The 18,261-nt window shown below is 43.2% G+C and overlaps 2 protein-coding genes and 1 pseudogene across 2 annotated transcripts; 1 reads left to right on the top strand and 2 right to left on the bottom strand.

Annotated features, from left to right (window-relative positions):
* Positions 1–540: 540 nt before the first annotated feature.
* On the bottom strand, positions 541–1,475 carry LOC107535304 (olfactory receptor 4D2). The gene is given in 2 exon segments (XM_016210700.2): positions 541–1,193; positions 1,196–1,475. Coding segments are annotated over 2 exon segments (933 nt in total).
* A 6,306-nt stretch (positions 1,476–7,781) lies between these two features.
* LOC107535303 (olfactory receptor 4D1) lies at positions 7,782–8,733 on the bottom strand. Its single transcript, XM_016210699.2, has one exon. It carries the CDS (start codon positions 8,715–8,717, stop codon positions 7,782–7,784), a length of 936 nt encoding a protein of 311 aa, XP_016066185.1. The 5' UTR covers positions 8,718–8,733.
* Positions 8,734–9,380: 647 nt separating this feature from the next.
* Positions 9,381–11,141, top strand: LOC107535293 (large ribosomal subunit protein uL13-like; annotated as a pseudogene).
* Positions 11,142–18,261: the final 7,120 nt, after the last annotated feature.

Raw genomic sequence — 18,261 nt, 5'->3', positions numbered from 1 at the left:
CAAATCTGTGAGATTATAGGGACAGATACTGTTTTATTCCAGTTTGGTGAGAAAGAATCCATGAGTCCAAGAGAGTCCAGGTGGCTCATCCAAGGTTACAAGTTTGGTAGGTAATGGAACATGGGCTCCCAATTTAGGACTAAGTCTCCAAGCTCTGCACTTGCTCTATCACTCTGGACAAAGGCCAAAAGGGGTATTGGGAAAAGGGGTCAAAATACAGAAAATAGAACTGCTTTCATGGGGAAATGCTGTCATCAGAGGAGGAAACTATCCATCAAGAAGGTAGAAAGGAGGAAGTGACTTTCCAGAATGATTCCATGAGAATATACTCTATTATCATAGGACTATTCAAATCATACATCACAATAAAAAACAAAGATATTTTCTTTTTCCTAAAATCTGAGTAAGTTGCTTAGTTTCAAAACTCACTTCTACATTGACCCTCACAATATATCCATAAGTTGTGAAGAGAACAGACACAGTAGCTCTGTCCACTCTACAAATGGAAAACAAAGCCAAAGAGAAGTGACCTACCCACTGTCACTCCCTTTTACAAACCAGTCTATGTCTCCCTAATCTCTTCACGGCTGCCTGCATCTCCTGGTTCCTCAGGGTGTAGATCATGGGGTTGAGCATGGGGGTCATGACTGTGTGGCTGATAGACACAGCCTTGTCCATGGAGAAGGTGGTGAAGGGCCGGGCATAGAGGTAGATGCTTGGAATGAAGACCATAGATACCACGATGATGTGGGTGGTGCAGGTGGAAGCTGCTTTCCTCCTTGCCTGCTCTGAATGGCACCTCAGCATCACCAGGATGACTGAGTAGGAGGCCAGGAGGAGAAGGAACCAGATGATATCCAGTAACCCACTGTTGCAAATCATGAGGAACTCTAGGATGGATGTGTCCGTGCAGGCAAGTCTCAGCACCTGTGGGACATCACAGTAGAAGTTATCCAGGACATTGGGGCCACAAAAAGGCAGTGGGAGCATCTGAGCCAGTTGGGTAATGGAATGGACGAAACCTACCATCCACGCTGTCACAATCAGCCCCACACAGAGCTGAGTGTTCATGATGGTGACATAGTGGAGGGGCCGGGAGATGGCAATAAGGCGGTCATAGGCCATCACTGAGAGAAAGAAGACCATGGCACCTCCCAGAAAGTGGAAGAAGAAGACCTGGACCATGCACCCTGATAGGAGATCGTCTTCTTCTCAGAGAGCAAGTCCACCAGCATCTTTGGGGCAGTGACTGAGGAGAAACAGAGGTCTATGACAGCCAGATTTCGAAGCAGAAAGTACATGGGGGTGTGAAGCCGGGAGTCTGAGGTCACTGTGACCATGATGAGGAGGTTTCCCAAAACAGTGGTGGTATAGACAAACAGAAACACCAGAAAGAGGAAAAGCTGGAGCTCCCGAGTCTGTGCAAGCCCCAGGAAGACAAATTCTGATATCCAGGTGAGGTTCCCTGATTCCATGGTGTATTTTCCATGCACCTAAGGAAAATGAACCACATATGTAGATACATGAAGTCACTTTCTGTGCTCAGGTGCTAAGTCAAATTGTCCAGGTCCATATGTTGGTCATTCTCATGTGCACATCATATAACCAGGTGCTGATTAAATGACCTTATCTCTGGAGAGTTGACAGGTTGGTGCTGGAATATATATTTATGAGATCTTAAAGTCATCCAGAGACGCATGCAACCTGCCTTTCAAGATTCAGTGTAATAATGTGGTGGGAACGCACTTGGAGTCCACCAGACCTGCAGTCAGATTTCAGGGCTTCTATTTCCTTGAGATTTGGCCTTCAGTAAATTACTTAATCTCTCTGGGTCTCAGTTTCCACATCTGCAAGGTGAGAATTAAAATGTTTTCTTTATAGACTAGTCTTGGAAATTAAATAAAATAACACATAAAGTTCCTAGAACAGTGCCTGGAGTAATAAATGATAATCACTTTCCTCTATGTAGTCTCTTACTCCAAGGACACCCTCTCTTCCTCCCGTCTCTAACACATTTTTCCTCCCATCATTTTTCATGAAACATTTTACACAGTATAATGTTAATGAACTTTTCACGTTTCTATGTTTTTCCTCCATAATTCAACTGTAAGCTCCCAGAGGCATAAATGTGGATCTGATCATTTATTTGTGCTCAATCTTGCTGATAGTTAATACTCAAAACGCTTGTGATATTGACTGCTGGGTGGGTGAATAGCTATAGGGTGCATCCCCCCTCCCCACCTCACCCATGGCCCCTTGCTGAGTGAAGACAGGACGTACACAGTGTGTATGCTGGGACAAGAGAGAGAAGCGGGAGAGAGATTCTCTGGGCTAAGAAATAGATGATGAAATTGTGTGAAGGGGACTCAGAGAGCGCTTCTGAAAGCAATAAGGATTTTAGATGTTACTGAATACAGGGGTAGAAAACCGAGGATGAGCCTGGCCGGCATGGCCTGTGGGTCACAGTGCGACTCCCAGTCAGGGCACATGCCCGAGTTGCGGGCTTGATCCCCAGTCGGGGGCGTGCAGGAGGCAGCCGATCAATGACTCTCTCATCACTGATGTTTCCCTCTCTCTCCCTCTCCTTTCCTCTCTCTGAAATCAATAAAAACGTATTTACAAAAAAATAAAAATAAAACAAAGGATGATACTGAAATAAGAGGAATGGACTAGACAAAGGAATAAAGGAGGGAGATTAAGAGGAAGTGAGATGAAGAAATAGAGCAAGTGAGGGAAAGGTGGGGAAAGGCGCTGGGGCGGTGGAGGGAACGGGACCAATGGTGGAGAAGGGGATGGAGGGCGAGAGATAGAGGGTGACAAGTGAGGGGCAAGTGGCCTCCCACTCCTGCCACCTTGTCTCAGCCTCCCATCCTCCCTCACCTGCCTACTGCAATCCGTTACCTATTGGAGGTCTTTTCAGTCTCATCCTTCCGCTTCCATCTGCTTCCCCTCTAGTCCATTTTCTAGAGAGCTGTCTAAGGGACCTTTCTAAACATATCTGATCACGTTTCTCCCTCATTATAATCTTTTAATGACTGTGTAGTGCCCTCAGCTTAAAACTCAAACTCTTAGAAATCTTCTAACACGTTTTGTAGATCAATTTCAGGTAGAAAACTTCCTTACACATGTGCCTGCAACTCTCTCTCAGCATGTCACACAAAGCAACGAAGTGCAGCCTCTGTCTACCTTTCTAATCAGCATCCCTGACACCCGGGAACTGGCTTTTCTTCAACAAATTCACATGCTTAGCACGCTCTCCCCCTCTGGAGCTTGCCGGTGCCTTTCCCTTCCCCTTCTTCCCCTCAGCTGTGCTACCTTCGTCTTTCTCTCTCCTAAGCTCCAAGGGCGCGTCTTTTGCCTCTAACTTATTTCCTGAGCCCACACAGCCCAGCTGGCTCACCTTTTCTACCTCTGAGACTTTCTAAATAAATTTTCTCTTATAACTGGGGGGAAAAAAGGAATTTATATGCTTGGTTATTTCCATAGTTTTGGTAATGAATTCTGTTTCCTGAAATACCTTCTACTATCTTCTCAGCCTAAATACTCAGATATCACCTTCTGTGTACTCCTTTCCCTATGTCTCCCAAATCAGAAGTAATTTCTCATTTCTCTGGATTCCAACACACTTTATAAATACCTCAGTCATCACTTTATCTTTTTTTCTGTTGTATCTCTTAACTAGATGGTAAATTCAATAACTTAGTAGCCCCGGCACCTATTACAGCAACTCTAATTTAGCAGTTGCTCAAAAAAATATATATTCTAACTTAATGTTAATTAGTAGCCAATTATGTTATCTTGTTTTAAGTGACTCTATGAAGAATTATGTGGTGTATTTCCTTATTTTTTGCTTTCAGCATCCTCCCTCTAAATCACAGAGCCAATTCCTCATTTGGTCCTTAAAAGCCTGGGTTTTCGCATGCAACCTGAGGCATCTGTTTTCAACATTACATTTCCCTGCATTACTGTCTGAGGCTCTCCTCACATGTGACACTTACTCCCATCAAACCTATGTCACTTGTTTATTCTCTCCACCCTCCAGCAGGTGTTTCTAGATCCTTCTTACAGCTGATCTATTTACAGCTGAGGAAACCCTCGTCTCTCTCTGTCCTTCAGCCCGTCAGCCCGTCAGAAGGAGAGAGAAGCTTCAGGTCTTACATTTCCTTGGAGGTCCTTTTCCTGCAGCTTCCGTTTCCTAGCCACTGCCCATATGTCATGTACACAAACAACAACGGGTGTGACCCTAGGGGGAGAGGCAATCTCTTCAGGGAAAAGCTTTTGGACTGGGCTCAGGAAGCAGGACTGGGCTGATTACCACTGGGGCCAAAGGAGCAATGGGAGTTGTTAAAAAGTTTCTAAATGTCTCAAAAACACATACTCTTTGAGAGGTCCTCCTTGGGGGCCAAAAGTACCAAGGACAATGAACATTTTAGAGATTTATAGCATATAGGATTCTCAGGCCAAGATCCAAAGGGTCTCTTCAAAAGGAAATAGAGTCTCTGGGAGTTTTAGAAGAACCCATTTCTTAGGCCAGTGATTCTTATCTTTGAATCACCTGCAAAGCTTGTTGAAAATCAAATTAGTTTAGCCCAGCCCCAGGCTTTTTCATTCAGTTGGTCAACAGTGAGGCCAAGGACGTGCCTTTGTAACAAGTTCTCAGATGTTGCGGATGCTCCTATTCCTGGGACCACATTCCGAGAACCACTGACCTGCTCCTCGGCACAGCGACTGTTTGCTCTCACGGAATCGTCAAGATGAACCGGTTTGATTTCTCTCTTTCTCCCCCCTTCCTCCTCTTCTTTCTCGTTTCCTTCCACTTTTAAACTTAATTGATCTTTACTTAGAGAGAGTCAAAGGTGGGAAAATGTTTGTATACGACAATGGAAACGTATTACCTTGTAAACCTTGTCCTTTATTTTGCCAACCAGACCTCCACCTATGTCCAAGTCGACTCCGATCATCCATAAAATGCGAGCGTTCATGCTCTGGCCAAGTAGCTCAGTTGGTTAGAGCGTCACCCTGATATGCCAAGGTTGCGGGCTCCATCCCCAGTCAGGGCACATACAAGAAACAATCAACGACACATCAGCATAAAGCTAATGAATATTCTATTGATCATCCCCTCAGACCTCCCCTAAATGCCCAGCCTTTAAAACCCCTGAAAGTTAAGGCCCCAGTGCACTCTCCTTCCCCCGCAGGCACAGATCTCCAGAACTCCAAAGGGCCCCAGGAGACTTGCAACCAGGGGAGCAATGGGCAGCCGCAGCCCATCCCAGGCTAACCCCCTGAACCTGTCTCCAGGGCCCCCTTTTCCCTGACTTCCCAGTGAGCCAAAGCAGCCCCGCCTGGGCTCTCCTGTTCCTTCTTTTATGCCCTTCCTTGTTGCACTGTCCTAAGTGTGTTTTTGCTGCGGTCAATAAATTTTTGCTTGCTTTTCTACAAAAATGCATAAAGAAGTGAAACAACAAATCGATGTTTCTCTCTCTCCCTTTCTGTCTCACTAAAATCAATCAATAATTTTTTTTTTTAAAAAATAGATTTCTTTTTTAGCCATAGCCAGTTTGGCTCAGTGCTTAGAGCATCGGCCTGAGGACTGAAGGGTCCTGGGTTTGATTCCAGCCATGGGCATGTACCTCAGTTGCAGGCTCCATCCCCAGCCCCAGTTGAGGCACATGAGGGAGGCAACCAATCGATGTGTCGCTCTCACATCAATGTTTCTCTCTCTCTCTCCCCCTTCCACTCGCTCTCTGAAAAGCGATGGAAAAAATATCCTCAGGTGAGGAATTAAAAAAAAAATTGTTTTTAGTCAGGCCAATCATGTCTCTCCCTGCTTCTAGGGGCTTATATCTATATGGCAAACACTATTGATTGCCACTCCCAACCCCCTTCCTCCTGGCTGAAAAAGCCAGACATTCACCTTTTCATTACTCTTTGCAGACTGGGGTGACCAAATAACCCAGTGCTGTCACCAAGTCATAGGAGAATTCTGCTGGAGTGGTTCTAGAAAAACTTTTCTCCCCTGGCAAAAATGAAACATCACATGGATGCCTCTTCTAGTCCTTCTTCTAGATTATTGGAATAGAAAGATATGATGCCCGGAGGTTTGGCAGCCATACTGCCATCATGAGGGGAAAGGCAGGGAATTTCAGAGCAGCCAGCCCAGAGCCCTAAAGTGTTTAAGCTGCTGAATTAACCAACTTTGGACTTTCCTATCTTCTAGTCTTTTTTTAAGGTGAGATAACTTCCTCATTATTTCTGGTTTTTGTGCTATTTGCAGTCCAAAACATCCTTATAATATATATATTTAAAGGGGGGCGATCATTGTTTCCGAAGGAGTTCACACCCCCAGTGCAGCAGCGTGTCATTTGGGGAGCATCACATCGCAGGGAGGATGTTGTCATATGAGAGAAAATGCAGAAGGATGGTGGGGTCGGAAAGCTTGTCCCAGTGGGAACAATAGAAAGTGTGCCGACATTACACGGGGGAAAGACAAGTCAGAGGATGAGATACGTGTCATCAGCCTCTTAAAGGAATTTAATATAAAAGGAGGGAAAGCTGTTCTGAGGGACCACACAGGTCAAACATGACACGAAGCCCGTGTTGTCTCCCCTCAGCCCCATAGGTCCCCTGTGAAGAGGGAGAAATGTGTGGAAAGGGGACAGGAAAGCAGAGGTGGGAGAGGCTGGAGTCAGAGTTGCCATGATGGCTTAGAGAGAACCCCAAAAGACCTTTCTTTCTTGGGTGGGATGGTTGCTAGGAGGGAAGTAGAAACAAAAAAAAATCTACTTTATCTTCTGAACTTTGAACCAGCCTCATACGTGGCCAGGGACTTTGACAAAGGAGATGGAGGGAATTAATGTAAATATAAGATGTGGAGACAAATAGACTCTGAAATCGACAGGAATAGCAAGAGGCAGGAAAAGCTGAAACGCCTCCCGTGCACGGTGCTGCTCAAGGTGCTGGGAGGATTTAAAGATGAGCATGGCTCGGCCTCTGCCTTCCAGGAGCTCTCTTCCAGTGCAGGGAGTCAAAGGGAAAGCCCCCGGGGTGTGAGCCCCGGGACTGAACCCACACCCCAAATCTGGAACACAAACAGACACGGCCTTGCCTTCTCTGACCTTGGTTCCCTGGCCATACTACATACTCCTCAGCCACGCTGCCCAAATGATGTAAAGACTGTGTTGGCAAAGTAGAGTCGTTCGCAGATTATTGGAGGAGTATTTGCTAGGAAACAAAATGCAAAGGGCAAATGTCCTTATGGGAAATATTTATACAATGTTAAAAGTGAGGCCACTTCCTGAACACCACAGTGGGTAATGAGGCAGCGAGCAGAAAAGAACATGACTATTCCAGAGTTAAGATGAAACTGTTGACCATGACTCGCAGATATTGATCCACAGATGAGGAGCCCCCTAGGTTTTCCCTTGTGGTTGTGGAAGACCCTGAGTTTCAAGTCCCATCCCTACCTTCTGCCTCTAACCTTGGAGTCAGAGGAACCACGTGCCTGGCCAACCGCTGCCACTCGTTGGCTGCCCATTATTGAGACAGACATTTCTCTATGAGTGTCCTTATTTGTCAAACAGTTTAATGTAAAAATAATATGTTCATCATCAGTTTTATGAGAATGAGATAAAAGTGTGAAAGTGCCTAACAGTATCTGACACAGGAGTAGGTCTGTAGAAATATTATTAATTTAATGTTAACTATCACACTCTATAAAGACTTTCCTCCACTTTCACATGGGGAAACAAAAGTTCAGAAAGAAGTTTTTCATTTAAAGTTCACTCCCTGTTGCAAATCACTAGGCGCTTGCCTAACCTCTTCACGGCTGCCTGCATCTCCTGGTTCCTCAGGGTGTAGATCATGGGGTTGAGCATGGGGGTCATGACTGTGTAACTGACGGAAACAGCCTTGTCCATGGGGAAGGGGGTGAAGGGCCGGGAGTAGATGTAGATGCAGGGAATGAAGATCATAGACACCACGATGATGTGGGTGGTGCAGGTAGAGGCTACCTTCCTCCTTGCCTGTCCTGAGTGGGACCTCAGCATCACCAGGATGACCGTGTAAGAGATCAGAAGGAAGACGAACCAGATAAGAACGAGCATCCCACTGTTGGAGATCATTAGCAACTCCAGGAGGGAGGTGTCAGTGCAGGCAAGCCTCAGCACTTGTGGAACATCACAGTAGAAGTTATCCAGGACATTGGGCCCACAGAAAGGCAATGGGAGCATCAGAGCCACCTGGACAATGGAGTGGACAAAGCCCCCTATCCAGGCAGCCACCACCAGCCCCACACACAATCGAGTATTCATGATGGTGACATAGCGGAGGGGCCGGGAAATGGCTATGTAGCGATCATAGGCCATCACTGAGAGAAAGAAAACTGTTCCACCGCCCAAGAGATGGAAAAAGAAGATCTGGGCCATGCAACCCTGGTAGGAGATAGTCTTGGTCTCATGAAAGAAGTCCACCAGCATCTTTGGAGAAGTGACTGTGGAATAGCAGAGGTCTATGACAGCCAGATTGCGGAGCAGAAAATACATGGGCAGGTGAAGCCGTGAGTCAAAAGTCACTGTGACCATGATGAGGAGGTTTCCCAAGACGGTGGAGACATAAACAAGTAGAAACACCAGAAACAGGAATTTCTGGAGTTCCTGAGTCTGTGAGAACCCTAAGAGGACAAACTCGGACACCCACGTGATGTTCTGTGGTTCCATGGGATCTTCCCCACATACCTAGAGAGAAAGCTGCAAACAAAAATTATGAAAACTCAATCATTTTCCCGTGCAGTGTCAGGATGGAGTTGATCAAAGTCATCATTCCCTATCTTGCATGCCAAGATGAAGCTTAGGAGAGCCTTCCATGGCGCTAAATACATTTTCAAGGCTCTCACGGACTTATCTCCCTAACGACACCCTACATTGCGTTACAGGCACCTTTGAGCCATGCTGCCCTCGTCCATGGGTTTCATGTCTGATTCATACCTGTTGTACCCAATATGTGCCTTGCGAACCTCAGGCTCCACAAATACAGTTGAATGAATGAATGAATGAATGAATGAATGAATGAATTAGTAAACATGTCAGCAAGTACCCATGACCACAAATGTCATCCATCAATCTAGGTGCAAAGATCTTGAATATGAAAAGTAGATACTAATATTTTAATAAATAGATGCTCCTTCATGGCAGAGGTTTGAGGAGCTTCAGGTGGTTCGTTGTTGAAGGAAGAGAGATGTGCATTAGACAAAATCTTCATGGGAAAATTCAGAGACAAATGTGAAGAAAAACCAGCAGATGATCTGGGCTATGGTAAAGCTGGGCTGATTAGTGCTTATCAAACTTTTCCGCAGAAATACTTTTCTAATGGCATTTGTCTTCATGGGCCATCTGTAGGGGGAACTCAATGCAGCCCAGGGCAAATGCAAAATTTCCTTGAAGTCTCATGTTTTATATTTTAAAATGTATGTGAGTCTTCTATTATATCTCTAGAAAATCTTCAAGAGGGTTTTTAAAATTCAAGTATTATAGCTTGTAAAACCCTGGAAAGTCCAAAGTGTTATATAAAATATAGGACAGGAAAGAAACATTTTCTTTAGTTCAGCAAGCGAAGGCTCTAGAAAACATTTACTTGAAAAATAAACTGAGTTCTTTGGTGTTAAAACCTACTCCCTAGTGTTACACTTTTCCAGAATTGTTTAATTATTCAGGAAGCTTTGCTGAGTCCCTGTCCCAGGAAGATAATAGAACATAGAAAGGCCTCTCCTCCTCGACTCTGATACGTGGGAGAGACAGCAGGGTTGCACTGATGTTCTTTTCACAGGGGAACTGAATAAAATATATGCCAAAAATTTCTATCAACTTCTGTAGACAAATATAAAACAATTATCTCTAAAATTATCTGTGAGATATTACAGCACTCAAAATATTGCCATGTTTGTCTCATCTAAAACTCACATTTATCCTAAATATTTGTGTAAAAGTGATGTTCCAGGAAGAGGCACTCTGTTTCTCCTGTGGCTTCATGACTCCAGCATAGGACTATTTGAAAAATGTCTCCATGGGCAGCTGAGAGCCCTGGAAGCCTTGTGAAGGAAAATGACTGATGATACAGGGTTATATAGGCTTGTCCCAGCCCACTAGGGAGGAAGCCCCGAGACAGGCAAGAGTGGAGAAGACACTTCCTGGGCCATTGTCAGAGCGACCCCAACAGAGGGTAATACACTTTTGTCTCTGGCTTTGTGTCCTTGCGGAGGTGAGACTGGGTGGGCAGCAGCTTCAATGGCTTGGTTTGACCTCTCTGGGAAAGCCCCTGACCCCTAACCCTTCACCCCCAACCTCAACTCCTCCATCTGGTCATTGATTCCTAAAATGCCAATGGCATAGCTTTATTATCTCTATTTTTGTCTTTGTCCATATTAAGATTACAAATAACATACCCTTTTATATGCTTTTATCAGTCAAAGACGCACACTGTGCAACATCATACATAAGTCAACTTCCTAAAAAATATTTTCCCCTTGATCAATTTCCTCCCCAAAAAAACTTTCCATGGTTCTTACAGGCAGCTCAATGACCATGGTCATCTCCTGGGCTACCTGGTGGCCTTCGTGCCCAGGCAGGTATTTCTGGGTTGGAAAGTGGTGGTCATATGCTATGAGGGCATCAACATTTCTGGCAATTTCTACAGAAACGAGTTGAAGTACCTGGCTTTCCACGGCAAGGGGATGGACACCAACCAATCCCACAGCCCCTACCACTTCTGAGCTCCCAGCTGCATCTTTTGGCAGACCATGCAAAGCCCGAGACCGAGTGAGGCCTGGCCTCCCCGGGCCACCTCAAGGTGTTCGATGGAATCCAGCAGCCCTAAGACAAGAAAAAGCGAATGGTGGTTCCTGCCGCCCTCCAAGCTGTGCTTCTAAAACCTACCTGAAAGTTCACCTACCTCGGGCGCTGGCTCGTGAGGTTGGCTGGAAGTATCAGGCAGTCACAGCCACTCTGAAGAAGGACAGGAGAAGGCCAAGATTTATTACTGGAAGGAAAAACAGCTCTTGAGGCTACGAAAGAGTCCCAAAGAATGTAGAGGGGGGGAAAAACCTGACAAACATAGAGGTCCTCAACACCCATGGACCCCTGTTCTGAACCCAGTAAAACTGACCGTTAATTCCTCAAAAATATTTTTTCCCATGGTTCTTTATTGTCTACAGGAAAGAAGTCACACTTAGGTTTTCAGTAGCTTCTGCACAACCTGGCTCCTGCCTTTCTTTGCAGACTCATCTGCCACTCAGCAGTAGTAAAAGCAGTAAAACATTTATCGTTAGTGGTAGTAATTATTGTCATTGTAGTAGTAAACATTTATTGAATGTTTACTATGTGCTAGGCCCTATGCTAAGCTTTTCACAAGCAATATCCTGTTTCATTCTCATGTATTGTTCTCATGCTTATAAAATATAGTAAGTACTGTTGATTATCCCCACTTTATAGATAAGTAAACTGAGGGTTGAAGAGGTCACATAATCTGCCCCAGGTCACACAGAGAATGAATAGCAGAGCTCAGACTCTGAACCAGGTCTGATTAGTCCCAGAACTGCACTCTTAACTATAATCCTCTTTTTACTTGCTTCCCTCTAAGAATCCTTGGCTTCAACCAAACTGAGCTCCTCAATTTCTCAGGTCTCAGTCCCTTTTTCCAGGCTAGTGCCCAATCTGATTGCCTACCCATCCTGTTCACTTATCTGAATTCTACCCCTCTTACAAGGCCCAAGAGTAATTAGCTCTTCCATGCATTGCCATATATCGGTGTTTTTTCATAAGGATGGCTCTGTCACTTCACATGTGTTTGCAATTCAGTGTAAGTCTGATGTGTTTAGTGCTACATAGTTCCTGGTGCCCACATAACCTTTCTCATAGATGTTTTCCAAAAGAATGCTTGATATTTTCATAGTGGGTGGAGCGCCAGCATGGGTCAGACCGTTGAGAGAGGTGAGAAGAGATAGAGTAGCCACTGCATGAAAGGGTTCCGTTTAAGGGACCTTGAAGGGCACCGAAGCATCCTAATTCCCATCATCGCCAGATTTACGAACCTAGGAGCATCATCTTAGCACGGCCAGCATTCTTTCTACGCACTCATAAGAATCTTTGGAAATGATTCTTCCACCTACCTGCACAGAGAATAGATTTAGAGGGATTCTAGGTGGGAAAGAAAACAAAGAGGCATAAAAGAGGGGCCTGATATGAATGGGGGAAGGGAAGGACTCCAGGCCCCTTTCTGTTGTTACTCAACCTCGTCTCCCATCTGTCCTGCTCTCAGGAAATCTGTCCACACGGGACTAAGAGAGAGGAGGGGAGGAGAGATAAGTGGTTCCAAAAGTGGGGGTGAATCTAGCGGGTGGTCATGTTGGGAGCATTAACAGGTTTTATTAAACACAAGACTTAAGGAAGGGTAGGATGGACGTACAGCAATAGAGAAGGAAGGAAAACCTGAAGTGAGTGGAAAGGGCAGCAGGCAGGAGGAGGGGAAAGGTGGGGGAATAAGTGATGATGAAAAGGGAAACGTTAGAGGGTGGGAAGTGTGAGAAAGGCCTGGTTTGCTTTCTCCTAGGCGTGGGAAGAAGCTGTAGGTTGTTTGTGGGACGTGGGAGAGAAACCAGTTGCATCTATATTCTTCTCTCCCTCCCACCCTCTGTCCTAAATTCCACCCAAGTACAGACAAAAAGTCTTAATTCCAGAGAAAATCAATCGACCCGTAACTCCTGTCGCCCGCATTCCTGCCCAGTGACTTCCCTGTACCTTCCCTCCACCCCATGCTTACCTTACAATAAGCTTTGGCCGGAGCCTTCTCAGTGCTGACTTGGCCATGGGAAGGACATTGGGGCCATCACCCTACCTCCAGCCCAAAGTGGCCAAGTGGACCTAGAGCCTCCCATCTTCCAGGCCACGCTTCTCCGGCAGCTCCATTTTTCTGGCCTCTCTAAGGCCAGAAACACATATAGGATTGGCCTTAAGGGAAGGGACAGGCCTCAGAGGACAAAATGTGGGCTTAACTTGTGAATTGAACGGGGCTCAGGCTGCTGAGAGGAAGAGCAATGGGAGTTATTAAAAAGTATGTGAGCCTTTGCATCAGATGCACCATTATAAACTCTTCAGGGGCGCTGATCATAGGACCAAGATGAAGAAAGATAAGAGCCCTTGAGGAAAATAAATTCTCAGGAAGATTTACAAGAGCTAAATCCCCGAGGTCCGCACCATGGACAGTACAAGACTCCACCCTGTGCTACCCCACTGCAGGTGAAAAAGTGAGCTACGTCCTAGGACATGGTCTAGGTCAGACCCTTTGAAGGCTTTTTCACATGTACAGTTAAGACATCTCTCACCCCACCCTCTGACCTGTCCTTACAATCGTAGTGACCTTCCCAATATAAATGGGTGTCGTTTACCCCCAAAATAGAATTCACATACCATAAAGTTCACCCTTTTAAAGTGCACAGTTCAGTGGGTTTTAGTATAATCACAAGCTTGTGTAACCATTCCCACTATCCGACTCCAGAACACGTCATCACCCCAAAAAGAAGCCTTGTCATTTTTAGCAGTTGCTACCCAATCTGTTCTCTCGCTAGTCCCCACTAATGACTAAACTAGTTTTAGTTCTTGTGAATTGGCTTATTCTGGACATTTCATATACATGGAATCATATAATATGTGGTATTTTGTGTCTTGCTTTCTCTCTCTTAGCATAACATTTTCAAGGTTCATCCATGTTGTAGCATGTATCAGCTTCATTTTATGATTAATATTCCAGTGCATGGATAGAGCACTTTTGTTTATCTATCAATCAGTTCTTGAGCATTGAGATTGTTTCTACTTTTTGACTATTATAAATAATGCTGCTGTAATATTTGTACACAAGTTTTTGTGTGAACACATATGTCAAATTATCTTGGGTATACACCTAGCAGTGGAAGTAGTGGGTCATATGATAGCTTTATGTTCAACTATTGAAGGACCTGCCAGTGTGTTTTCCAATCGCTGCACCATTTTATATCCCCAATAGCAGTGTATGAGCAGTGATGATTTCTCCACATCATCACCAACACCTCTTATTATCTGTCTTTTTATTTAAACTGTCTTAGTGGGAGTGAAGTGGTATCTCGTTGTGGTTTTGATTTGCATTTCCTTAATGGTCAATGGTATTGAACATATTTTGATGTGTTTGTTGGCCATTTGTATACTTTCTCTGGAGGAATGTCTGTTCAAGTTCTTTGCCCACTTTTCAATTGGGTTGTGTGTGGTTTTGTTGTTGAGTTATAAGAGTTCTTTCTATATTCTGGATATTAGCCCCTTATAAGATGTGTGATTTACAAATATTTTCTCCCATTCTGTAGGTTATCTTTTCATATTTTGAGAATGTGCTTTGATGTACAAAAGTTTTTATGAAGCTAATACATCTATTTTTTTTCTTTGGTTGCTCATGCTTTTGGTGTTAAATTTTAAAATCCACTGAAAATTCAAGGTCATGAAAATTTACTTCTTTAAGAGTTTTATATTTTTAGTTCTTATGTTTAGGTAGTAATTCATGTCAAGTTAATTTTTATATGTGGAATGAGGTAATGATCCAACTTTATTGTTTTACATGTGGTTAACCATTTGTCCCCATTTTTTAAAGAGATTGCTTTTTCTCCATTGAATGGCCTTGGCACAATTATAAATAAAATCAATTGGCCATAGATGTTTTGGGTTATTTCTGGACACTCAATTCTATTATATTGGTGTATATATTTTTATCTGTAGACTGATACCACACTGTTTCAATTACTGTTGCTTTAATAAGTTTTGAAATTAGGAAATGTGAGTTCCCCTATCTGTACAATGGGCAGAGTAAGGATTTTAGATGAGAACAAATGACCTAATGCTGCTAAAGGAATATGGAAAATAGAAAATCGTATTCAAATGAGAGGTTATTAACTTTATTGACAATCCCCGCTGGAAACTGATTCTCTGTTGTGCCCCCATGGAAGGTCAGATCCCAAGAGAGATCTCAGCTGGGGCCTCATGCACCTCTCCCGGGGCCTGTAAACTTTTAAGGGCAACACTGGGCAGAGAGCCACGGCCACTGCAGCTAATAAGGCCCGCTGGAACCACTTTAAAAGTTGCATTGTTTGAAAGTATCTGCAGTAAATACCCAGATCTCAACAACGAATGTGTTACGGGATGTGGGGTTATGAATGGTTGGTCCCCTTCCTTTCCTAATTACCACTGATTGTGATGTAATTTATTGTTTTGGCATATTATACCTGATCTATTGCAGGCTTTCAGCAACTTTCGTTAAATATGAAATTAATCACTTGAGATGAAATTTATTGAAAAGACTTAAAGAGCAGCAAGAGGCATGCCTAGGCATTCATGTGTAAGAAGCTCTAAGAATTGAAAAGCGGAAGGATGCTCACTCTCACAGTCCTATTTAACGTCATCCTGGAAGTCCCAGCATTAAAGTAATAAAAAGAAATAGATAAAAAGTATACTGATTATCCATACTGTCAGAAAACATGATTGCCTATACAGAAATTCCTCAGGCATCTACAAAAAGATCCCTAAAATTACCAAGTTTAGCAAGATGGCAGTAGACTAGCAATGAACAATGGAAAACCAAAATGTAAAGAAAAGCATTGAAAATAGCTCTAAAAATGAAGAGCTTAAGTAGAAGTCTAACAAAATGTGTACAGGACTTGTCTGCTGAAAATGGCATAACGACCATCCAAGAAATGAAAGAAGATCTAAGAAATGGAAAGACATACTATGCTCATGATCTGGAAGACACACTGCTGTTAGGATGTCAGTTCTCCCCCAACTGATATATAGATTCAATCCCAGCAGCTTTTTGGCAGAGGTTGACAAGATGATTCCCAGGTGCACGTGCAAAGGCAATGGAACTAGAACAGTCCAAACAATTTTGACAAGGCTAAGGCTGGAGGAATCACACAACTTGTTTTTACGAGTTGCTGTACAGCCACAGTAATCGAGACAGTGTGGTGCTGGTGAAGGGAAAGACACACAGGTCAATGAAATAGAATAGAATCCATAGACCCACATAATATGGCCAATTGACTCTTGACAAAATGCAAAGGCAATTCAAAGGAAAGAAATGATATTCTCTTCAACAAATGGTGGTGTGACTATTGGACACCCATGTACAGAAAAATGAACTTTGCCCTAAACCTCACACCTTCTACAAAATGTTCAGTTCTGGTGGAAATTTTCAGAATGAATTAATATATAGAAACCTAAGTATACAAAAAGAGGTAATTATTAACACCAGAAAATACAAAAGTTGAACTGCAACTGTAGTATAATATATGGCTCACCTATCAATATTAATTGTATTATCTTGATAATGTCAACACTGAACCCGTGGCAGGATGGTGAGAGCAGTCTGCCCTGAGCATAAGCAGTAAGGGATGCATTCTCTGCAGGTAACTTAGAAGTGAGAATAAAACTGACTAAAAGCCAGTCTGGTTTCCATTGTCACTGTGCACTAGTAATTCTCAATAATGTCAGTGATAAAAGTACTCCTCTCCCAAAATCTTTTGTTTGTTCTAATTTATAATTAATATTTGAAGTTACTCTTGAGCTTTAAAAATATATTCACAAGCTTCAAATGAACACATCTTTTATTATTTATTCTTTTATGACTATTTTGTTTTACATGAAAGTTAATTTGAGGAGCTCCCAGTTGTAAGTTGGTGTCCAGTGCATGTGGATTCCACCACAAGCAGTTGTTTTGAGATTCAATTTCTAATGGTTCAGAGTCATTGTTCAAGTTCATTTCGGATCCAGTTCATGTCTTCAACCCCATGGCACCACATAGCTCTGCTTTTAGAGTGAACGTTAAAAGTAAACATGGCCAGCAGTGATTGTAAAGGCAGATAAACAACTCAATTACTTTAAACCCACCATTCTATGCGACCACTGGGAGTTTTTATTAGTTTAAAATATAAAACAGTGAAAAACAGTGCAAACTGCAAGGCACAATTACTTGGTTGGTAAACACAAATTTCAGTTTATACATGACGTTTTACTTTGAATAATTCAAAATGTATTCGTCCTTTCTAATTATTAAGTTTTTAAAACCAAAGAATGAATCCAGGAAATGAAATGTGTCATTAGTCGTGTTAGTAATAATATCCTAAATGTATCTTTTGGAGACATATCAGTTTTACAAAAACTGCACACCAATACAAAAAACAACACACCACCACTTAATAGCTTATGGTAGAACTATTTACCTAAAATATTATTTTATCAGACTTTAACCAAAGGATAAAAAGTTTATTAAGTACCTATAAAACTTGTTAGATAAATAGTACTTTTTGTCCTGCAGGAACTTGGACAAACTTGTCAACATTTGTAATATGGTTATGAAACCAGCAACTGATTCGGCCCATAATTAACCTGAATTTCATAAAGAAACTTGAAGTTCGGTACCCATACTAACACGACGCAGTATTCACCCAGTTCAATAAGGAAAGTGTAAGAAAGCAATGCATGGGCCTATTTTGAAACATAGAATACGTTCAACAGTACATAAAGCTAATGAAAAATCTTAAGGAATTCAAGTTGAGTCACCCAGAGCGCCTATGCTAGAGACAATACAAGATCCGAGTGATTACTTTTCCCTTTTTGTGCTGGGGTTATATATATGAAGTTTGATAAAAGAGCATTTTTACTCTGTATTTCTTTTCTCGCCGTTATTATTATTTGTTTTATTTCGTGATTATTACTGAAAACAAGGTTGTCATGTAGAGGAGGTGATGTCAAAACAATGATCCTGGCCCAGCTGGCGCGGGGTGCGGGATGCGGGTTCAGGGAAGGCGGTCATTGTATTTGGAGGGTGAGAGGAGGTGTGTGCGTCAGGGAGAGGGCCCAGCGAATATCTAGAGCCTCAGCCGCCCCAGCGGGAAGTCAGTGCTTTGGGGGTGGGGGTGATAGCAAAGGGGGTCGCTGTAGGAGGGGGGCTGCCCCCCCAGGGCAGTGAGGTCTGGATGGGCCAGGACATGGAGCGAAGAAACGCTCTCTTTCATTTAGAGCCAAGTGGTGAAACTTGCCTTTTGAAACTATGTTCATATATTACTTTAAAAGGAAATAATTACAAAATCAAAAGAACCTAACAGAGAAGCCAGTGTAAAAACACGGGGGCAGTCAGCTTGAGACACATTTAACTATATAATCTGGAAATTATGATTACAGAACAGAATATATATAATATAAA

The sequence above is a fragment of the Miniopterus natalensis genome, chromosome 17 (genome assembly GCF_054644295.1).
Source record: "Miniopterus natalensis isolate mMinNat1 chromosome 17, mMinNat1.hap1, whole genome shotgun sequence".
NCBI lineage: Eukaryota > Metazoa > Chordata > Mammalia > Chiroptera > Miniopteridae > Miniopterus > Miniopterus natalensis.
The sequence above is the reverse complement of the archived record's forward strand: the minus strand, read 5'-3'. Positions and strand labels throughout refer to the sequence as shown.

Coding starts and splice junctions, on each gene's coding strand:
- LOC107535303 (XM_016210699.2), bottom strand. CDS start 8,717: ATGGAACCACAGAACATCACGTGGGTGTCCGAGTTTGTCCTCTTAGGG.